The 23,446-nt window shown below is 43.8% G+C and overlaps 1 protein-coding gene across 2 annotated transcripts in view; it reads left to right on the top strand.

Annotated features, from left to right (window-relative positions):
- The window catches only part of TOPBP1 (DNA topoisomerase II binding protein 1), a 36,865-nt gene extending 13,419 nt beyond the window's left edge, over positions 1-23,446 (top strand). For both annotated transcript variants that reach the window (XM_077302662.1, XM_077302663.1), the window contains 20 exons: positions 3,514-3,677; positions 4,172-4,413; positions 5,860-6,161; positions 6,838-7,010; positions 7,237-7,448; positions 8,083-8,375; positions 8,839-9,012; positions 9,855-9,976; positions 11,024-11,147; positions 12,315-12,458; positions 13,201-13,297; positions 13,506-13,698; positions 14,156-14,358; positions 15,990-16,156; positions 17,043-17,157; positions 17,331-17,494; positions 19,004-19,141; positions 20,858-20,947; positions 22,406-22,567; positions 23,221-23,446. In XM_077302662.1, the coding sequence (XP_077158777.1) occupies positions 3,514-3,677; positions 4,172-4,413; positions 5,860-6,161; positions 6,838-7,010; positions 7,237-7,448; positions 8,083-8,375; positions 8,839-9,012; positions 9,855-9,976; positions 11,024-11,147; positions 12,315-12,458; positions 13,201-13,297; positions 13,506-13,698; positions 14,156-14,358; positions 15,990-16,156; positions 17,043-17,157; positions 17,331-17,494; positions 19,004-19,141; positions 20,858-20,947; positions 22,406-22,567; positions 23,221-23,364 (3,423 nt within the window). In that variant the 3' untranslated portion in view covers positions 23,365-23,446. The remainder of the gene's footprint in view (positions 1-3,513; positions 3,678-4,171; positions 4,414-5,859; positions 6,162-6,837; positions 7,011-7,236; positions 7,449-8,082; positions 8,376-8,838; positions 9,013-9,854; positions 9,977-11,023; positions 11,148-12,314; positions 12,459-13,200; positions 13,298-13,505; positions 13,699-14,155; positions 14,359-15,989; positions 16,157-17,042; positions 17,158-17,330; positions 17,495-19,003; positions 19,142-20,857; positions 20,948-22,405; positions 22,568-23,220) is intronic.

Raw genomic sequence — 23,446 nt, 5'->3', positions numbered from 1 at the left:
GACCATCCAGTCACTGAAATAGGGATACACATAGCAACTATATAGCCTGATGTGATCCACTATAGTTGCAATATAAGTTGGGAATAACCAAGTTGCAGACACTAGACCAAAAAGCAACACATTATAAACATAATAAAAAGCATTATGTAGAAATGCAGGAATGGATGTAAGAAGCCAGTGCCCTTAAGAGTGATTATGGCAGACCATAAGCTTTTTGACAAATGAGGGAGACTCTTGTTCATGACATATGAACTCCTCAATCTCTCTGTACTTAGTATGTCACCCAACATACAGGATAGCTGTTTCACCTACACTCTTTAGGACTATTATATACATAAAGGTAAAGGTATCCCCTGTGCAAGCACCGAGCCATGTCTGACCCCTGGGGTGATGCCCTCCAGTGTTCCCCCAGCAGACAACAAAGGGTGGTTTTCCATTCCCTTCCCCAGTCATTACTGTTTTACCGCACAGCAAGCTGGGTACTCATTTTATCAACCTCGGAAGGATGGATACACACACACACATATATATATCTATATATACAGGTATACAGCAACACTGTCTCTAAGGATGGCTGCCACTTCATCGATCAGGAATGGTGGATGCCAAACGGAGGCTACACCAAATGCTCTGCATCATAAATATACAAATACAAAAACATTATTATTATTATCACTGTTTCCCAAACATGGGAACAATAGGATAAGTTTCCAGAAAATATACAAAGGGACCCCCAATGCTGGGGCTGCAGATTCCCTGGGGATTAAGCAGAATTTCCATTCGTAGCATCCCCTTACACTTTATTTTGAGGGGTGCACAGCTGCATTTGAGTGGGCGGGATTGTTTGGTAGATCTGATCAGGATAAAAGAAGATCCTGACTATGGGAACCTGCATGCTTACCGTTGCCAATATTTTGGCTGTCAATATGAATTTCTTTATGTGCCCAAGCATCTCATATGTCTGAGCACTAAATGTTTACCATCAAAAGGAAAACCCCCCAGGTTTAGACCTTATTCAGGGAACCACGGGGAATGATTAGCCAAGAATGATGATGCATTACAATATAGGCTGGCATTACCGTATTGTGGCTTTTTGCCCCCTTTCCTGAAGCATTCAATTGCCACTCTCCACATTTGAGTTGTACTGCCACTATGCCAGTGGATCCCCTATGCGTCATAAAATATATTTTCCTTCCATCAGTTTCAAAAAGCGGGGAGGAAGGTGACAAACAGATCTAATCATTGCTGGTTGTACATCCAAATGATGGAGGTGGCTCTAATTTAAAACAATCCAAAATAAGAAGAGCCTTTCCTCCTGAGTCTAAACATCCTGTTTTTCTGCTAATGCAGGTGTGAATGCAAGTTTACTCAGGGCCTCTGTAGACAGAAGGCTATAATACCCTTGCTTTTATAAAAATGAGTTCTGAGATGATCTCAGATCCTTTGCCAGCAACTGTGTCAAAGATTCACTTGTGGTGGCAGCAGGTAATGGCATCTATATAGCCTAGGACCACATGTCCAATCTCTTTCCCAATCTTTCCTGGGTGTTGGGAAGGTGGGCAGAGCTTACTTGCAGAGCTGACGCTCAAAGTCGGGGACAGGGGGAGAGCACCATTGCCTGTCCCTTGGATTTCCCCACAGTCTGTGGTGACATTTGGCAGTGATGCTCAGTGGCACTGCTGGGCAACGATGATTGGTGCTGATGCTTGGCAGCAGCGCTTGGTGGCAATACTATGGAGGCAAGCATGCTCAGGGTCTCATTGTCAGAGAGCTGACAAATTGGTGAGTTGTGTGTCAACACAGCACCCCTTGGCACCAAATTATAACATTTATCATCACATGGAGTCATGACTTACGTGATCAAGGACTCTCAGTGCCAGGCAGCCCTTGGGAATCAGCCAGCAGCAGCAGATCTTGACATCAAGGAAATGGTGCCTGCTGGCATCAAGGAGACAAATCGCCTCTAAATGCGAACGATAAACAGGCCGATGCCGAACTTCTTCTGTCTCCTTCATCGGTGGGCTACGAGAGGCCCTAGAGAGGGCAGATTCCTCCTTCGATTAGGCACCACCGGAACTGGCACTGAGCTCACCTGCAGTGGCTGCTGGTCATAAATTAGCCACTGGGGCTCTCTCTCCTTCATCAGTGGGCTAGATGTGGCCCTAGAGAGGGCAGATTCCTCCTCCAATTAAGCACCACTGAGACTGGCACTGAGCACACCGACAGTGGCTGCTGGCCATAAATCAGCCGCTGGGGCTCTCCTTCACCAGTGGGCAAGATGTGGCCCTAGACAGGGCAGACTCCTCCTTCGATTAGGCACCACTGGGACTGGCCCTGAGCACACCGACAGTGGCTGCTGGCCATAAATCAGCCGCTGGGGCTCTCCTTCACCAGTGGGCAAGATGTGGCCCTAGACAGGGCAGACTCCTCCTTCGATTAGGCACCACTGGGACTGGCCCTGAGCACACCGACAGTGGCTGCTGGCCATAAATCATCCGCACTGGCTCTCTCTCCTTCACCAGTGGGGTAGCTGCAGCCCTAGACAGGGCAGATTCCTCCTTCGATTAGGCACCACTGGGACTGGCACTGGGCACACCTGAGGTGGCTGTTGGCCATAAATCAGCCGCCGGCGCTCTCTCTCCTCGCAGGTCTGAGGCGCCGAGGCCGTCTCTCAGAGAACTTCCAGACAAACTGCTCTTCCTCCCCTCGACTTCCGGGGTGGTTTGGCAGCAAGGCTGAGGCACTGTCCCCTGTCAGAACAGAGGCGAAGGACTCAGCTTTTCATTTGGGGCTATTTCACCCCACTTTATTTTCTCTCTCTCTTTTTAAAAAATATTTATTTATTTTAATTACTTATTTAAACAAGGCCGCTAATATTTAAAACAGTGGCCCATAATATCGGAATTCTGAGTCATTCGCCTTCCTTCTGAATCTGAGGTAAAAATTTCTCTTCAGCTTGCTGAACTGTCCTCTCTCAGAGGCGGCAGAAAAAGAACTGAGGGGAGAGTGCTAACCCCTCCCACATCATGTGACTTTGGGCGGGAAAGTCACCCTCTGTAGGGGAGGGGTGAGCACTCTTGGGAGCTTCTAGAATTTTATATGTATAAAAGCTTGCGAGTTCCTCTCCGTGGCAGGCCTGCGATTCCGCAGAACCCATGTGGGACTGCACAGAAGCCACGAAGATGAACTAGGAGTTCTGTTAGGATACCGTTGTACATTGTAGCTGTTCCAATGTTAGTTTGCATGTTATTCCATTCTCAGGAAATCCAGATTAATTGCATTTCCAGAAATGTATATAGGAGATTTAAAAGCAAGAACAGTCTTGACAGTAAGAGGCTTAAGCTATGGCCCTAGTAAGAGAGAGATATCCTGCAATAGTTTTCTTCTTCAGCAGAGGGAATTGTTGCAAAGAAAGCTTTACAGGAATGTTTAGCTGTACTTGGGGTTGTCTTTAATCACCTGTGATTTTCTGCTTTCAGTCAGTTACTGCTTTCTGTCCTTTTTCCCTTGCAGATTTACCTCTCTGGTTTCAGCGGCAAGAAGTTAGATAAAATGAGAAGGCTTATTAATGCTGGAGGTGGTGTTCGTTTTAACCAGCTCAATGAGGATGTGACACACATCATTGCTGGCGAATGTGATGAAGAACTGAAACAATTTTTGAAGAAGACCTCACAGAGGTAGAAGTGACTACAACCACATCTCCTAGAAGGATTTTGATAATTTTTTAGTTTTCCAAAAAATGCCTTTTTTTATGTTGCACATTCTTTGGTCTACAATGATGAGCATCTTATTGAATGGGAATGATTGTAGCTCAGTGAGAATTGCTGTTCAGCCCTGAAAGAGAAAAGTGATCTATAACCCCCATTAACACTAACTTTGATCTTGTCCCAAGTTATGTACGTGTAAACCCCTTGTATTTTGTTGAATGCAAAGGATATGGACGATTCTTTGCTACCTGTGTACGTTATCTAGTAAATCTTCAGTTGGCAGGATTTCCCCCCTCAGTTCTATAAACATCAGATGCTGAGGTGTGCTCATTTCAGTTCTGCATGCCACTTTTTGACATTCAAAAACCATTGCTTGTGGTAGGAATGTAAAGTACATATGACCTCAAAAGGAAGAGTATATTCTCCCCTCCCTATCATCTGTAAGTCATATTTTGGTTTTACAGACCATCTATTGTGACAGCAAAATGGCTTCTGGAATGCTTTAGGAAGGGTTATTTGGTAGCTGAGGAACAATATATCCCTGCAACCTACCAGCCAGTGGACCCTTCTGTCTCGGATCAAGTAATGGAGCCAGTCCTTCCTCAAAAACACAGTTTTTCAAAGAAAGAAGTTGTGAAAGTGATGCCAGCTCATGAAGCAGATGAAGACCTTCTGTGTCAATATGTCACTAATAATGCTACTGCAGGTATGTTCCATCCACCCTTAAGGTGTCCCTCCCCTCCAAATCCGCTAACACTGCACAGCAGTGCCTTCTTTCCTTCAGATCGTCTGAAGTTATTCTTGGGGAAGTGATTTGCCACTAGCCTCACAGAAGCTGCAAGTGCCATTAAGAATTTGAACATTCCTGTGACTTACGAGCAACTCAGACAGTGACTGCGAGGTGCATCACACTGTGGCTTAACCACGATGCTGATGGGCTTGTAAACGCATGATTCATGGCAGGAAGCAGTCTGTTTGTGTGGAGTTTATGCATGTATGAATTAGGGTTGGGTGCTTCGGCGAACACGGAAGCCCGAGGCAGCCAGCAGTGTGGAGGGGACGGGTGGTGCCAACAGTAGTGTGCCAGCTGGCACCCACACCCAGGTGCAGAGCTCTGCGCTTGTGTGGAGGCGCTGGCTGGCATGCTGGCACCAGCACTGTCCCTCTGCGCTGCGGCGCTGGCTGCCTTGGGCTTGCGTGATCACCGAAGTGTGCCAAAGCGACCAATCCTAGTATGAATAGATGATGAAAGTACATTATAAGTTTTGTGCATTTTAAAAATTGTTACTGCTTTATCTACCTGTTGCTGCTGTGCAGCCTCCTGTTTGTTTTGTTTGGGTTGCATCCGTACGATGCTACCTTAGGCCATTTGTCTGTCCGGCTCCTACTGCCTGTTCTTTCCACGACTCTCAATCAGAGAATGGGTATGACCTGACAAAACTTTCCACCAACCACGTTAGACATATGTAGAAGACACTGGACTCTGTTTTTACATCTTGTTGTCCTAATGACTGGCTTGAAAAAACAGGGCCCGGAGTGATGGTGCAAAAATAGGTAAAGTTATTTTATTACTTTAAAAAATGTTTAAAAGAATTCCTAATGTGTTTGGTATGGAAAAGGCTTCTTCAGGGGAATCAACTTGTTTGTCTTTACCAATTCAGCACAAAAGAATAAGAGGTTGGTAAGTGGACTAGAGTAGCTCGAGTGTTCTACTTACCAACCTCTTGTTCTTTTTGCTGAATTGTTGGAAGACAAGTTGATAACCCCTGAAGAAGCCTTTTATGGGCAAAACACATTGGGAGTTCTTTTTGGTACTTTAATAAAAAACTGAGTAGCAAAGTAACTTTACCTATTTATGCACCCTCAGCCTTGGTCTTTTTCCCCCATTCTTATGATTTATTTTCTTCTAACGACCAGCTTGTCAAACGTTTTCTCTTTCGCCTGACATATACAGAAAATTGGGTCCAGCTTGCTTTTTGACACAGCCTTGTCCAAGTCCCCTCTTTAATGCACCCCTCCCACATGGCTTTTTCCGTGGCTGTTCCATGATCCCCAACATAGCCTTTTGGTGATCGAAGGATTCAGCTGATTGGAACCAACCGATGCTTTTCCCCCCATAGTAGGACTGTATCATTTTAAATTTACCTTGCAGTCGATGTCGGCGACTACAGTGGGACTAATCACTCTACCATGCAAGGAAAAGAGTTCTCTGCCGGCACCAGTTCTTTGGCAGAGGCTTCTACAATGGTTGAAGGAGCCTTGTTTGGCGGCAAGAAGTTTATTCTTCTCGGCTTTGGCCAAGAGGACAAATCCTGCATAAGAGACCTGATTGAAGAGTATGCGGGCAACGTTCTGCCTCCACAGAGCAAAGCGATCGCTGACTACGCTGTGGTTCCGCTATTAGGGTGCAAAGTGAACTCAACTGTTGGAGAAGTGGTTACAAGTATATGGCTGGTAAGTGCAAACGAGCCAAGGTATAATGAGGAAGAAGGGGAAATGAGACTGATCATTCACTTTCTGGTCTCGTTGCGTTTTACACTTACAATCCCTGACTTCTGTCACAGATAACAGGGCCAAGAACTTGTACATATTCATGTGGAGCCCTCTCAGAGTCCCACCAGAGGTCATCCTTGTGTTGCTGTTGGTTCTTGCCAACTCCACCTGAATATGGCAGCTGCAGATAGTTTCTGCTGTCCTGATGGTTTTCTTCCAGTTACGATGCTGGTGGTGGTTTCTAGAACAGATTGGTAGTTTTGAATATTTAATTGATGGCTACTTTTTCAAATGGCATTTTTCAGCCAGTCCGGGTTTTAGAAATGCTTGCAAGCAACAGCGCTCATAGTCTTTTGCCAGGAGTAGGCGAACTGTGGCCCTCCAGATGTCCATGGACTACAATTCCCATGAGCCCCTGCCAGCAAATACTGGCAGGGGCTCATGAGAATTGTAGTCCATGGACATCTGGAGGGCCACAGTTTGCTGTCTACCCCTGGTCTTTTGGAATTAGGCCCTGAGATTTCTAAATTATTCATTTGGCTGATCGTGGTTTCTTGCCCCAGAATTTCAGCATTGCTGGGAAAAAAGATCATATGGATTGTTGATTAATTTGTGTCATTTACTTCACCATTGTTAGGAGATGTGTGCTGAACAGCAGGTCCTTCTTGATGCAAAGTCAAGTCCCCTTTTCACACCGGTGTCTGTGAAGGAAGGAAGCACCCCCTTGGAGAAATGTGTTTTGTCATTCAGCCAGTTCAGTGGAGTAGAGAGGGACTCTTTAATATCCCTGGCACATCTGCTTGGGGCAAAGTAAGTGATACGTCATTGCCTGTGACTTTTCTGTTATGCAAATCTCTTCTAGAACTCTGAAATATTAAGAGGGAGGGGAGACAGTTTGCAAATTCATCGATGCAATGGGAAGTGCCACTCAACTACTTACACTGTATTTGTTGTGGTCTTAAAGGTTTGTCCCTTTTTAATGTGTCATGCTCCTACAGATTTTGTTTTACGAGGATGGTCATGGTTTCATTTTCAGGGTTCAAGAATTCTTTGTGAGGAAGGCTAACCCAAGGAAAAACATGCTGGCCAGCACCCATCTGGTCGTGAAGGAACCAGATGGTTCTAAGTATGAGGCTGCAAAGCTGTGGAATCTCCCCGCTGTTACTATGACTTGGCTGCTGGAATGTGCCCGGACAGGGGTAAAGGCTGAGGAAAGCCAGTTCTCAATTGACAATGTAGTTGCTGAAGGTAGGCTGACAAAGTTTTTTCTTTTCTCAAGTCTAGTTCTTTTAAGCCAGGGGTAGTCAAACTGCGGCCCTCCAGATGTCCATGGACTACAATTCCCAGGAGCCCCCTGCCAGCGAACGCTGGCAGGGGGCTCCTGGGAATTGTAGTCCATGGACATCTGGAGGGCCGCAGTTTGACTACCCCTGTTTTAAGCTTTTTCTGTCAGTGTATCCCAAGCACTATGGAAGTATCATCTTGGATCCAGATCTACCTCTGCGTGAGCAGAAAGGGGTTATGTGTGTCTGTGTGATTTCTTTGGATTCCAGAAGTCCTCACTTAGCAGAAGGCAAACCTGGGCTTCAAACCTGTGACATTAGCTTCGTAGCATTCTGATAATGCAAAGAAGGCAGACTTTAGATCAGTCTGTGGTAATAGAATAATCTTTACAACAAAATCCTGTTCAAAAGAAACAAAATACAAAAAGACATCTGACGGAGAGGCTGATTCTGTGAAGGCTTAAGGGAGTGGCAGGTTACAGTGGATGAGTGATAGGGATGTGAGTGTCCTGCATAGTGCAGGCGGTTGGACTAGCTGACCCATGAGGTACCTTCCAACGCTATGATTCTATGAAGCTTAAATTTTTGTTTTTACTCAGAGGAGACTTTCAAAAATGAGCAGTTTGAAGCAGAAACAGATGCAGCACCTTCACATACACCTGACCTACTTCACAAGATCTTGGAAATCGGGAAGGGAAGAGCCGTGACTCCTCTTGACATGAACCGGTTCCAGAGTAAAGCTTTCCGGACCGTGATTTCACACCATATTGGGAAAACCTCAAGCCCCGCTCCAGAAGGGAAGCCAGTACAGAAGGAACCATCTCTGCATTTGGATACCCCGTCCAAATTCTTGTCCAAAGACAAGCTCTTCAAGCCTTCGTTTGACGTCAAGGTAAATGTCTTGGAAATCATGTCCCAGTGTTTGGTGCTGGGGTCGGGGTGGGGAGTACTAGCATCTTACCAGTTGCCAGTCGCTCCCAGCAGGTCAATGATAACTAGCACCATCTTGTTACTGAGTGATCATTTTGCTGTTTTAAAAGGAAGGGTGGGTTGTGTCCAGTCATTACAGTGGTATGTTACTGTTAAAACATGATATGCTGCCATTAAAAAATAACAACTACTTCTCTTTGGAATTACAGTGCTTCTCCAGCAAGTTTAGAGCAATTGCTATCTGAGAGGACTAACAAAATGCCTCTGTAACAATCTTATCCAAAAAGCTGAGCAGTGATGTAATTATTTGACTAATGACAAGAAAAGAGTTGAAGCACTCCACCGATAAATCATTCTCACCTTGCGGAGTGCTTCAACCTGAGAATTTTTGTAAACCGAACGTCTCTCGTTTACTCCCTTTATAGGATGCTTTAGCAGCCTTGAAAACCCCCGAGGGTTCCAACCGGCACAGCAGAAAGCTGAGCACTCCTCTTTCTGAAGTCATCGACAGGAACTTAAAACTGGCTTTGGCAAACAGCACACGGCAAGCGGCCGCTCACAGTGCCAGTCCTGAGTTGAAGACTGCACCTCCACAAGTGGTAGCTTTGAGAGTATTCATTTTGGTTGTAGGCTTGAGGAGACGCACATGCGCCACAGCATCTGTTAGCTGGGTTCTTGAATGCTGCTGATTTGCATGCACTGTGTTGTTAATCTCCATGGCATTTTGCTATTGTAAACATTACATGGCTCAGTGGGGTGAATCATTAAGTGAATGCTGCAGTCTGTTAACTGGAAGGGATGAATCAACGCCCTTCAGCTCCAGTTCCACTGATGCTTTTAAGCCACTTTGGGCTGGGTGTGTAATCCCTGAGGAGGGACCTGGTCAGTCTTGCCAGTTTTCAGCGGGCCAATCAGATGTAAGAGAGGGTGGTTAGAAGACTCAATCTCTCCCATTCTGAAATAATTAGTCATCTTTTCTCTCAAGTCTAGATCTTTTAAGCTTTTTCTGTCGGCATATCCCAAGCATTATAGAAATATCATCTTGGATCAGGGTTTTAAAGGGCAATGCTAGCAGGGAGTTTGGAGATACCTTCATGAAATTGGTGCTGCTGAAAAATAACACCTGTTCCATTGTGTTACAAACCCATTTGCTTGTAATTAAATGTGGCATAGTGTCAGACTAGGCTCTGGTTGGCCCAAATTCAAGTCTTTGACTTGATGTTTGACTTTGGGCTTATTACTCCCTCTAGCCTGAACTCACCTCACCGGGTGGTTTTGAATATAAAACAGACAGCCACATTCTGATGGTCCTTAGAGGAAGGGTGAGATGAAACAGGCGTGGATGGGTAGAAGAGTGCTTCAGATAAGTGACATTTCCTTGGAAGCATCCAAAATATGCTTACCTGGGTTTCTCCCCCCCCTTCTTAAACTGTTTGCGTAGGAGGAAAACTCAACAGATCCTCTGGCTCCTCTCACCGGTGTTGTTGTATGTGTGAGTAAAAAACTCAGTAAAAAGCAGAGCGAGCTAAACGCAATGACTGCTTCCCTTGGAGGAGATTACAGGTACGTGTGCTGACGCGAAGAGTATGGAAAGCATTGCCTTTGCTTCCCTTTATGGTGGTGCGAAGTGCTGCCCAGAGACAGTCGCCTTACCAATGCTCTCAAGGCAAGAGGCACCCAGAGGTGGTTCGCCATTGCCCTGGTATTCCTGGGAAGTCTCCCATCCGTTTGCCAGCCTGGGCTGTCCAAGTCTCTTGAGATGGCCGTTTCCCTTTTTATGATGGCCGTAATACATCTTCAGAAATGTCCTTAAAGCAGTTCAGTTGAAAATTCTGGCGTTTGAACTAAAATAAAAGCGCTTGAAGCAGTAAACGCAATGTTTTTATTCTTGTTAAGTTAAATGCAAGTTAAATGCAACATGAAATCTCTAGAGCTGTTGTTTTGGGCTGAAATTGATTTGCCAGACGTTTTCTCTTTGGGATATTTTCTAGGTTCTGGGAGAATGTCAAGTTTTTAACTGTTTTAGCTGTTTCATTGGGAGATGGGTGAGATATAAATCTCAAATAATGAAAAATACTAAATGTCTTTAGAAAGATGAGTATCAGGTGTGAAAGACTGGATGCATGTTCATTTCTGTATACCTAAGAGCAGGTGATTTTAAAGTGATGCGTGTGGTTGAGTTTCAATCATTGTGTGCCCTATCAGAAAAACTATAATTTGGGATCTTCTTATGGGTTGTATTAGATTTTTGCCCTAAAATATGGCAGATGCAGTATATCTAATGACTGTTCCAGGTGGGCTTTTAAAAAATTAAAATGTCAAATCAAGATTTAAAAAGACATAATACATATTGAATTGATATTCTGATAATTACAGGTATGAGGGAAATAGATAGTGTTTTTGCTTGCCGCCTTGATATTGGCATGATATAAATTGATTTTAATAATTGTATTGTGGGAATTAGGAGATTTTACTGTGATCTATTTTATTATAAACCACTGTGAGCCCAAGGGCAATGGCGGTATATAAGTGCAATAAATAAATAAATGCCATTTTCTGGGAGGGAATCTATTTATTTAACATGTCGTTGGTATCTTACATCTGTTCTAGGTGGAGTTTTGATGAGACTGTCACTCATTTCATCTACCAGGGAAAGCAAAACGATAACAACCGGGAATACAGAGCAGTCAAAGAAAGAGGCATACACATAGTCTCAGACCTCTGGCTTTTGGAGGTATGGAGAAATAACACACCCCAATGCTATAACGTGCTATAAGCAAAAGATAAGTTTCATAATGTAGGATTGACTATTTCTTACTTCTTTTGTAAACATTTGAATCGGGGTCAACTTGGACATCCATAATGCCCTGTACAGTTGTAAAGCTTTGCATTTAGTATTCATAAGCCATGATTGTGTGTTAGCAGAAGCAAACCCTGTAATTTGCTGCTTGTCAGTGAGTGTAACTACAAAAAGAAACAGTGCTTAAGAAAGAGAAAGATAATACTGGTGACTCTTAAAAATTGATAGAGCTGCACCATTTGTTGTAGCAACAATGAGACAGAAGGGTGTGGAAAGGGCAGCTTCTAGAGAGCCAGCATGGTGTAGTGGTTAAAAAGTGGTGGCCTCTAATCTGGAGAACTGGGTTTCATTCCCCACTCCTCTACATGCAGCCAGCTGGGTGACCTTGGGCCAGTCACAGTTCTCTAGGGCTTTTCTCACAAAGCAGTTGTGTTAGAGCTCTCTCAGCCCCACCTACTTCACAAGATGGCTGTTGTGGGGAGAGGAAGGGAAAGGTATTTGTAAGCTACTTTGGGACTCCTTCAGGTAGTGAAAAGTGGGGTATAAAAAAACAGCCCTTCTTCTCCCTGTGCGTAGACTGCGGTTAGAGCTACGTGCACAGTAGAAAGCAATCCTTATGTCTCCTGTTGGTTAAGATCACATTTTGAAGAAAATAGAAAAAAGAAATGGTGCTTGTAGGGAAAGAATCAGTTTAATACTACTTACAGAAGGGAAAGTAGCAGTCTACTAAGCATCCAAAGAGATATCCCCTTGAAGCAGCTTGATATGAAATATATTGGGGTTTCACAGTTATTATTCTTTCCCTACGAGCACCGATTTTTTTATGTCCTATCTTCTTTGTTGGACTTGGTGCAGCCCTTTTCTTTTTTAAGATCACATTTCAACAGAGATTTCTCACTCATTGCCAGACGGTGAGAACTGTAATGTCGCTCTTTCTCTTTGCCACTTTCCTATGGCCATAAAAGACTAAACGAAAAGGATTAATCCAAAAGTAAATGTTTTATTTGTTCCTGCATTTAATGGGTTTTGGTCTGTCTCTATTTGCAACAGTGATCCCTCTCTTTCTTAACTGTGTTTCTTTTCATTTCCTCTCCCCTGCAGTGTGCTAAGTCCTGTAAACGACTCTCTGAGTCTCTTTATCCACATACATACAATCCCAAAATGAGCTTGAATATTAGCGGTGTACAAGAAGACAGAGTCTCAACTAGGCTCACTTCGGCTCGAAAATCTGGAAAGGACGACGAGGTATAGAAGGTCTAATTGTGGCGGTTTTGTGGGTTTTAAAAAATTCCATATGGTCATTAGCTGGGATGTGCAAATACCTGAGTAGCTACTGGCTCAGACCCTACCATTCTGCTCATCAAAACGTGGAGCCCTTCTGCAGATGGAGGAGGCAGCAGAGAGCCTCTTCTGATCACACAACCATATAATTGGAAGGGGCCATACTGGCCATCTAGTCCAACCCCCCTGCTCCATACAAAATCAGCCTAAAGGTTTGATTTTTTGATGGAGGTACGCTCCTATAGACGGAAGAAGGTTTCAGAACTTGCTGAGTAGTTGACAGCTTAAGGAATTGTTTTCTAAAATCTAAAAGTTTATGTAGCTTTTGAAGTTTGGGAAGGTTAATGTGTTTAGTATTTAGATTTTGCAATGTAACAAAACAAAATCAGAGTCCAGTGGTACCTTTAAGACCAACAAAGGTTTATTCAAGGCCTGAGCTTTCAAGTGGAAGCACTCTTCCTCAAACTAAGAACTACCATCATGACAGTGGAAATATAAACTAGTGTGTTGTGAAGGACAGAATAAATAACCAGACATTTGACAGCTTCACTAGAGCTCATCACAGTGGAAATTCAGGATAGATTTGCCGTTGTGTGAGTAAACTTATTTGGTACTCTGGGTATATTGATGAGTAATACTTTTCTTCCTAAGTTGTGATCTTTTTAAATAACTTAGATGTCAGACACAAAACTCTTAACTATTTCAGAGTATTTCATTGGATAATAGTAATCTGGGAGATGTTACCTTGGATCAAGTGAAGGAGGCGGTTGCTATTGCAGGGGAGGAAAAAGCATCAAAAGGAGGTAATTTCTGTATATCAGTGTATTGTCTTATTGTGTTGCTAGGCATTTACCATTATCAGATTTTTTTTTCAAATGAATGCAATGTGAAAAGAGAATGTTTGCACATCTAATGAGCCTTATTTAGAAGGACATTCTCTTGGCTTTAATTATGTGGCATTTGGTATAATTGATATAACCTTTATTTACGTCTTTTCTTTTTGTTCCCAAGTTTTAACGCAGACTTTGGAAATGAGGGAGAACTTTCAAAAGCAGCTACAAGAAATTATGACTGCTACCTCTTTAGAGAAACTGCAAGGACAAAGGACCCCTTTGTCGAGAAATGGTTTTGACAACTCTCCGGCAACTCCGGATGGTCCTCGTTCTCTGCGCAACGGCCGTAGCAGAGTCTTGGGAGCATTAAGGTACTGTAGGGCTGTGAACATAGTTTGGATTTTGGGGGCTTTAGATCTAGAAAACTTTGATAGAGAGTGCATTGCTGAATGGAAAGTGGCTGGAAAGTGGCTCGCTCCTGAAGCCATATGTGTGGCTCTAGTTGAAGCATTAATCACCGCAGTTGACTGGGTTAGTGATGAAGTGCCCCCTCTCAACATTTTGAGTGTCACAAAATGCGTAGCTGAAATTACATAATTGTGCCTGCTAACTGTTTGTCGGCCTGTAAATTAAAAACAAACTCCAAACCCATTCTGGTTCTACTTTTACATGAAAGTGTATTATTTTTGGCTGTGGTAATCCGTGGTCGCATTCTAACACAGAATGAAATATTGCCCCATGTCCAATATGCCTGGGTTGCTGTCGTGCTAATGTCATGTGCAGAGCATCAGCCCTGAGCTCCTCTGCATTGTTTGCTTTGTTCCTTAGACAGTCCCGTCAAGTCGTGATGGACGTCAACACTGAGCCTTCCCAGAATGAACAGATTATTTGGGATGACCCCACTGCAAGAGAGGAGAGAGCAAGACTCGCTAGCAACCTCCAGTGGCCCAGCAGCCCTTCGCAGTGTTCTGAGCCGACAGGAGGCCCGTCGCTTGGGAAATCCCCAACAGATACAGAAATTGCGGAAATGGGTACAGAGAGAGTGCAAGAGTTGCTGGACGTAACTGTAGTCTTTGATTCCCTGTTATCTCTATAACAAGGAAACGGAATGTGCCGCCTATTATACTGGTGGTGTTAGTTACTTCCTCTTTATTCATTTGCGGGATTGGTTTGGTGAATACCTCTGCCATCTCCTTGGCTGAAATAGGTTCGGATTGGAAGTGTTTGTCGGTACTGAACACACATCTGGCTTCAGCCTGCCAGTGAGAATTTGTATTTTTGAATGTTCCTGTATAGTTTGGGTTTTTTGAATTCCCTCTATATTGGTAGAGGGAAGGAGAATAATCAAGAAATTAATTCTAATATTCTTTATGCAGGGAGGGGTTTTGTTTTTGTTTTTTAAATGATGGTGTATTCTCTCATATATCTCTCCACCAGCAGATGGTACAGGCCAAGTATGCTTTAACCATATTTTTGACTGTAAACTATGCCTAGCTGTTTGGTGATTCAAGGAGCATAGTTTACCAGCTTTCTTGCTCAGTCTATATTGATGTGTCAGAGGTTTGTTGTTAACCATCTGCTTGGGGTTTTTTTGTCAGAGGGTATTGATATTTAATTTGGAAAGCCATTCTTTATTTGATTCAAACACATCTTGGCTGTATCTGAAATCCCATTTATATACTGCAAATCTCTTTAGTCTGGAACAATGTGATTTGCCTGTGTTTGGAATGGAACTGGTTTGTGGCGTGAGAGAAATAAGGCGGCATAATGTCAAGAGCCTAAAGCATATTTATTTAACTGAATAATCGCTGTATATAGTTACGAATAAATATTTTTGCTTACATATTTTTGTATAACTTGAAAAACACGGAAGCAGTCAAAGAACTGACCTAATTTCTGCAGGCAATAAACGCATAGGCAACAATCCCGAACGTATTAACTTGGAAAGAAATCCCACATATATCAATAAGGTGTTTTCTAACAAAAGCCTTATGCCCGCCTTTTTCAACCTTTTGACTGTGCAGTAGCCCCTGAAAAAGTTTGCAGTCTTCCAGGTAACCCTGGGGTGATGTCAGCTGGCCATACCTCCTTACCACATCAATGGAAGTGACATGTCACTGGAAGTGACATCACCCAGACACTAGGGGAGGGAGGCTCTCCCTTCCAGCCACCCATCCAAAGTAAAAAAAAAAAAACAACCCTATGCAACACTCCCCCATTCCCAAGCGGTCCAGCAACCTGCTCTGCCAGGCCAAGCCTGAGGCTGGGGTAGGGCCCCACTCTCTCTCCCACTCACCCAAAGTAAAAAAAAAAAAACCTCCATACCACCCCCACCCCAACCAACCCCAAGAAGACTCATCCAGCTGGAGAGCGGTGGCCTACTCTGCCTGCCCGTGCAACCAAAATCCAGGCCACAGTGGGAGCTAGGCCCTTGGACTCCAGCTGCTTCCAACAGGTCAACCATGTGAGAGGAGCCTTGGCCAGCAGAGGTTTGTTTGGGCAGGGCCCCTGGGAAGAAGCTGGTTGACATGCCCAAATAATGTGAAAACCACCCTGAGTATATTTTTAAAAGTTTGGAAATGTTGCCTTATGCTGAGAACAGTTTGCATTTATCTTGTTCTTCAGTATAAAAAATTATTATTTGTGTGTGTTTGCTTTGTAGATGTTAACAATCCTGAAGTATCAAATCTAGTTGAGGTCCCAGAACCTGCAGTATTTAGGGGTCCAGAAACTCCTGTCAAGGAAGATAATCCTCTTCTGACACCACAGGCACCTACCATTGCCTTTCCACTTGCAAATCCCCCCGTGGCTCCACAGCCCAAAGAAAAGGTATGCCATTTAGGGAGGGACTAGTAGAGAATCCCGTGTGGCTTCCAAAGGTCCCAGGGTCCATCCCTGGCATATCTAATAAGCGGACCAGAAAGAAGTAGGTGAAAGACCTTTAGCTGGGACTGTGCTAACCATTCCCAGTTAGAGTGGGTAAGTCTGACCTTGCGAGGTTACTTGTAGGTCGGTCTCAGTATAAGGCTTTTTTGTGTGTTCATCGAGCAGGCATTTGGACTGATGGAATTTTATTCCTGTGTGTTATGTTTCCCGGCTGTCAATTCAAGCTGTCTACAATTAAACTTAAATTCCAGATGATCACTTACAACAAGCATGGATATGATTTTGCTGGCTTCCTAGGGACTGCTTTCAATCCTTCCTGTAATCTTATCTGTCGTGCTAGCTAGAAAGTCATGGAGAAGTTGGGAGTAGGAGAGGCAGTGCCCGTTAACGCATTTATTCTAGATGACGATGATAGTGAAGAGCAGAAGTTAATGAACGTGCTTCCCCTGCGACTGAAAAGTCTGTTGGATTTGCTGAAATACACACAGCTCTGTCAAGGTTTAGTGCTGAGATACTAATCTTGTGCAACAATCTGGCTCTTTGCCACTCAGTCTGCTGCTTCCTTGTATTTTCTGTATTTCTGGGAGCAGTAGCTTAGAGTTAAAGTATTTTTATTGTAAGTTTTTCTTTGCCATTTAGATTTAAACACAAACATTTGGGTGGGGGCGGGGGGGGGGGGAGAATTTGCCCAGAGTTTCTCTTTAGTGGCTGACCAAATACAGTCATATATTGTATGTGGGAACATTGTAGATTTGCAAGGAAACTGCTAGGCATCAAGATTCACTGTTTTGTCTCTCTTTTTCATGTCTCCCCAAATTTTGTCTTGCAGGTGATCAAAACAGATCAGAAGTCTAAGAATGAACCAGAAAAACAGCGCAGATTCCACCTTTCTTCCCTTAACCCCCAAGAACGAATGGATTATTCTCATTTGATTGAAGAGCTAGGTAAGATATTCACATCGCTGTTGGTGTTTGTGGCTTCATTGCCAACTCTGCACTGCTTTGTGCTTTATAAAGCGGGCTTTCTTCTCTTATATGTTACCCTTTTAGTAGTAGGAACTGCCTCTTCAATGAACTGGAGTTAGAATCCGTTCTCCTTCTTCTCTTTTCTTCTTAAGGTGGGGTAGTGCTCGAGAAACAGTGCTTTGACCCTAGCTGTACACATACTGTTGTGGGAAGCCCTCTTCGCAATGAGAAATTCTTGGCATCCGTGGCAGCTGGAAAGTGGGTGCTCCACCGTTCCTACCTGGAGGCCTGTAGGGCAGCGCAGCGTTTTGTAGAGGTATTTAATGCTATTATCGGCACTTCAGGTCATTTAAAGATGATCTTGCTATTTTAACATAACATGCATAACTTCTGAAAATACGTCTTGGGCTAGTGGCCGCGCTTTAATCACTTCCTTTCCCCAGTTGCCTGTTGGCCCAAAGGCACCACTTTCCATTGATTAAGTTAAATCCTGCTCCTGCTCCTTTGCCTTTGCCTGCTCTATCTGCCATTCTTTTTCCCCATGGTATTTTTCTTTTGTACAGCTAGATCTGTTTCTGGTGGAAGTCCGAAATGCACTCTGTTCCTCCCCCCTGCCCTGCCTTCCTGGCTGCAGCCGCTTGTGTTGCGTTTGGTTCCCCCCACCCACCCCCCAGCAGAGTTCCTTATCTTTTTTTGTGATCATCAGACACTGCTGGGGGAAATTGCAAGCAGGCCAGGTCTTTATTTGCCAGCATGTCATGCCTTTTGTGTTCAGGATGACAGCATTTTAAAAAGTGTCTGCTGCTTTGCGAAGAACCTAATGTTGGATCCTGCAAGCCACAATTAGCAAGGACAGATCTTTCCCACTGTTCTCTTCTATCAACAGCCCCCTTGAGCACCAGACCAGCAGGGCTGGGGTGTAGGCACCTGCATGTTCAAGCCACCATGCAGCACAAGTGACCGTAGAGGAAGAAATGAGTGGAATCATGGATAACTGGTTTTACTCACTGCAACCACCAGTGTTGCCTTTCGTACCCCCCCCCCATCTCCTTACTTTTATCAGTTTGTCTTTAGAAAAGTACAGGGACACAAAAATTTAAGTTTCACTAAAAACTAACCCAGAGGTTTGGTTAATGAAAATGCTTTTCATATCAAAATATGTTCCTTGCATTGATTGATGCTGGGTGTCCTGATACTTCAAAGCCTTTGGGGTGGCGGTGATCATCATGGTTATGCGTGGTATAATCAGATGTCTGTTGTGCATTTGTTGCTATGTTAATGTTCCAAGACAAATCCTTACATTACTTTGCATAATTTTGTCTCTAGTACCCATGGTTTCCCTGGTCTAAGTGGGTGGTTATGTTACCTTTGTTGTTGCTTTAAAATGCAACTAAAATAAAAGTGGAGAGTGAAGTAATCATGGAATTAAGTAGAGCGTGTGTGTTCATAAAGAAATGAACTTCTACAATCTAGTTGCAGCTTGCAAGTTATTTTCAGAATGTTTCTAAACAGGATTGTTTAACAGGCATGTCGGTGGCAGTAATAATTTGACCTTCCCTTGAGTGCTCTGGATTATGGTGTTAATATGTGAATGCTGAGAAAGATCAAGTTTTAGTTATCTCTGCCCTTAAGCCTAATTGTTATTATATTTGTCTGAAAGAGGCGAGACAGAGTAGTTTAATTTCTTTTCTGGAGACTGTCTGAGTGCCTTTTCCTGTGAAAAAAGGGTGTGCACCTTGGTAAGCTTGTTCTTGAGACTTTTTATTTGAAATTTCCTGTTAAACTTGGCAGGATTTTTGTGAATAAGAGCCTGTCCTCATTCTAGGAGGAAGATTATGAATGGGGAAGTAACACCATCCTCAGTGCTATTCCTGGAATGAGCATAATCCAGAAGAAATTAGCAGTCGCAGCCATGAGATGGAGGAAAGCAATACAGAGGAGGAAGGAGACAGGCATTACTGAGGTAATGAAATGTTCCACTTTTGATCTACTGGAGGAGGGTGGGCTGCAGAGAGTAGTTATTTTTAAATCCGTTACCCAGAACAAAGGAGACAGTTAAATATTATAGAACTGGAATCTAAACTCTTCGTGTTAACTCACATTAGGAATAATAAAGCCTTCAACAGTGGTTTCAGTAGTGCTGGGTGCTACCAGTGCCTGTGGGTACAAGCGTGCAATAATACGTTCAAAGCCTAACGTAACAGCTTTTATTGTTTTTTAAGTTGTGCATATATTGCAAAGGGTTTCAGGCCTGCTTCAGGCGTCACAGATCCAATCAAATCTAGGAGAGTGTAATGGCATTGGTCTCAAACAGGTAGCTTGCCAGCTAATCAAAAGTAGTTTATGCAACCCCTAGAAGACCTGGGAAAATACTGTAAAAAGATCTTCCAGGCTTTTTTAAAGCTCTTATTACATAGGATTCCCCCCCCCCCCCGTGCTGCTGAGTTAATACCTTCATTTCTGATGTTCTTCCTAGTATATGTTTTGTTTCTAGTGCAGAACAAAACTTGGTAACATGCCAGTAATTCTAATCAACAAACAGGTTAGCCTAGGGTATGGATTCCCTCACCTCTCTTCCTCTGTCTTGTACTCTCCCTTTTCCTCCTCTTAGTTTTTTTAACCATTGTGTGTGGTGATACTTGCATGACCATAGTCTCGGTTCCAAGTGGTGGGTTTTTGAAGCAGGCTCACAAAGCATGATTGGGAAGGGACTGCACATGGTTAGGACATCATGGTCAACTGCAGTTAGAGGAAGCAGGATGTGAAAGAAAGAACTCCAAAAGAGAGAAGGAAATCCCTGTGTGAGCCTGTGGCTTGTATCAGATATGGTGTCTGAACTGGTCCTGAAGAACTAATACTTGAAGTAAAGGCAGGTATTCGTTTGCACACACCCTTTCAAATGCATCCCAAAGAATGAATAGAGTTCAACCCCTGTCGATTTCTAGGTGTGGACTGTGTCCAGGGAAGCCAAAGAGCAATGAAGTCTGGCAGCTGCTATTGATGAGATTGCTTCCAAGCACCCTCCCTGCCCTTGTCTCAAACTGGCTCCCTGGTATAAGGGGGAGCTAAGGGAGAGAAAGGGGGTAGTGAGGCACCTAGAGTGAATGTGGCAGAAATCTCATTATTAAGCTGCAAGAGCATCTTATCGCACACTTATGAAGGCATATGAGATGGCAGTTAAGGTGGCTAAATGTGAGTTTTATGCTGCTTCTGTCGCATCTGCGAGCTCCCACCCAGCTCAGTTGCTTAGGGTAGTTTGATCATTGACCGCCCTGGAGGAAGGGCGCCAAAATAGTAGTCAATTGGCTCTTGGCTGTGAGGATAAAGTCTTCTTGCTTTGCTGGGACCTTCCTGCCACTCTTACATAAAGGGAACTAGGGGCCCACTGAAGCTCTCAGTACCCAAAGTGGACAAGTTGCTGGGATCGGTAAGGGTGACTAGTTGCCCCCTTGATACATGTCTGTCCTAGTTACTCAAAACGAGTGACCAATGGATATGAGGCCCTCTGGAAGAGATTGTTAACTTCTTACTGGCTAGTTCCCAGAGTTGCTGAAGGAGGCAGTAGTTCATCTCTTGTAGAAAAATCCCACACACACTGGGACCTGGATCCTCCCAAAGCAGAAAACAAACAAGTTAGGGGATTAAATTTTTGACAGCATTGTATTATTATTTTTTGTAGGGAGCATTTAGTGGTTGGAAGATTGTTTTGAATGTTGACCCAGCCAAGGAAGCAGGCTTCAAGCGTATCTTGGAATCAGGAGGAGCAAAGGTGCGTGTGTGTGCTGCTGGGTTGTTACAGTTACCAGTATTGGTGGTGCTTACAGATACCAGTTGCATTGTTGCTGTTTGTGTTGGTTTGTGAACAGAAACTTGCAGTGAGTCTACCATAATGAAGTTCCACAAACCTTTAAAGCAGTTCATGGTAGTTTGTGGATGGAGCAGAAAGCAGGGGTTTAAAGGGATTCAGAGTCTTTTTAAACCTCTGCTTTCTGTTCCCCACAAAAAAAAAGAGAGAGGGGTAACAAGGTGCTCCCAGCCACTCAGCTGTTTTAGCCTGTTTTGTGCAGTCTGTTGCTCGGCTGCTTGTTGGTCTTTCTGCTTACCCCATTTAAAGAAATTGCAGCGCCATGAACCAGTTCAGTTTGAAAACAAACCTGGATCAGTTTGTGGTTCAGCCACAAACCCCAAGGCCAACTGCATTTCCCAGTTTGTGCTCAATCCTTAGCACCCTTTACTGGTGCAAATTCATTTACAAAAGGGAGCAGGGAAGAAAAGGTTTGCAAATAAGTACTCATGTAACAAGACAGCAAGTTCATACAGTTTAGAGTTTAAGTCACATCTTAAAGAATAAAAGGTAGTATTCTGCTTTCATGGCATACTTGAGGATTCACTATTGCAAAGATATGTCACAAGTAAACCAAACTTCCACAAGATAGTTCCAATGGTTCTTATGTTTAAACTAGGAGCCAAGCCTGTTGCATTCAGGAATACAGTGGGCCTTGGATTGGGGGGGTGGGGTGGAAAAGCTCTGCAGAAGGCCTGCCCTCCCCCCCCCACAGGACCTGGAAAGGCTGCAGGCAGTTATTATGGAACTCACTGGCAGGGGAAGCTCTCACGCAGCAGAGATCTGCAGCCTCCAAGCCTCAGAGGGAAGTAGAAGGAGGAGGGGGTGATTAGGGGTGGAGGATGAAAGGTGATTGGCTGGCTGCTGGACAGACAGGCAAACTGGTTGAAGTAGGCGGCACTCGCGTGGGACAGCTGCCCTGAGTGGCACTTAAGACATGAGACATGGTCCTCCTCCAAGGCCTTACCAGAAATATTAAGTGGAACAGATGGTAAGATAGACTCAATGGCAGCCATTTGCAGTAGGCTGTATTTGCACAGTATGAGGCTAAATTCAGCTGTGGTTTCCCTCCCTTACAGCCTCAGGGTTGTGCACCAGTCTGCCTCTTGCCTCCCTTTGCGAAACTGCATATGAAATGCTGGCTTAAATTCTAATAGGGTGTGTTTGCGATCATAATTGTTTGAAAGGGAGAAACCCCCTTAGTGTAAGACTGACGCCTTAATGATGTTACGTCCAGGTTGGGGGGGGGGGGGTACAGCTGGATGGTATACCTGTGGAAAAATCTACTCTTCCAATTCAGTAAATACTATAATTACTATTGTGTCCCAACATATGCTCACAGTAGCTGTAAACTTTCATTCCTTGTCTGTTTTAAATCTACAGGTGTTGCCTGGTTATTCTTCTGCTCTCTTTAGAGAAGCCACTCACCTTTTTGCTGATTTTAATAAACTGAAGCCAGAGGATACAAGAGTCAACGTAGGAGAGGCTATAGCTCAAGGAGTAAACTGCCTGAAACCTGAATATATTGCCGATTACCTTATCGAGGTTTGCATTCCAGGAGCATGATATGGAACACTTCCAAACTTCATTTCAAGACCTTCAGCAGCAATAGGGGTGGGAAGGAGCTGCATGCAGGATAGTAGAAAGACTAAGAGCTTAGGATTGTCCTTCATGTCCAGATTGTGACAACTAAGTCCATCTTGACCCATTTGTTCAGATTAAAGCAAACACTCTTGAAACGGGTGGACATGATGGCCTTTTCAAGGGATTATTTGTCCTCTCCATTTCTGTTCTGTTGCGCTGGAAGTGAGTTTGCACAAAGTAGCTGTGGGGAAGAGAGGCTCAAAAGAATAGTTCTTCTCCTCCTTCCTTGGAGCCTTCATTGAGGGAATCTGTCTCTGAGGCAGAGATCTTTACGCAGACCACTTTTTCCTGTTACTACAGCACAGCTTCCTGATCAGTCACCCTCTGTGGCTTTACTTAATATGCCAGAAGAGACAGCGTACTAGTAGAGATACTGGGGCAGAAATTGTGGAGATTCTTAAAGATATGGGGATGTGAGAAATGCTCTTTAAAGCCATAGTTGTGGGTGTCTCGTGCTAGTGTATTTGTGTGTGAGTGATGTTCAATTAGTGACAATGTAGCACTGTTAGAGTCATCTTATTTCTTTAAATACTCAAACTTTCTTTGTTTTGAAGGAACCATCACCACCAGTGGAATGCTACTGTTTGCCCAGAGCCACTGCCTATCTTCAGAATGGCAAAGAACAAGGAAGCAGGTTATCTCAAAAACGAAAAGCTTCTGAAGAAACAAACACAGTCAAGAGATCCAGAATGCAATGATACTGCTTTTTCCTTTCACACAATGAAATTTCTATTTATACTTTTCTTTCAACATGAAAGGACATTAAATGCTTTTGTAGTA

The sequence above is a fragment of the Paroedura picta genome, chromosome 11, assembly GCF_049243985.1.
Source record: "Paroedura picta isolate Pp20150507F chromosome 11, Ppicta_v3.0, whole genome shotgun sequence".
In the NCBI taxonomy this organism is placed as follows: Eukaryota; Metazoa; Chordata; class Lepidosauria; order Squamata; family Gekkonidae; genus Paroedura; species Paroedura picta.
This window is presented reverse-complemented; position numbering and strand designations above follow the sequence as displayed.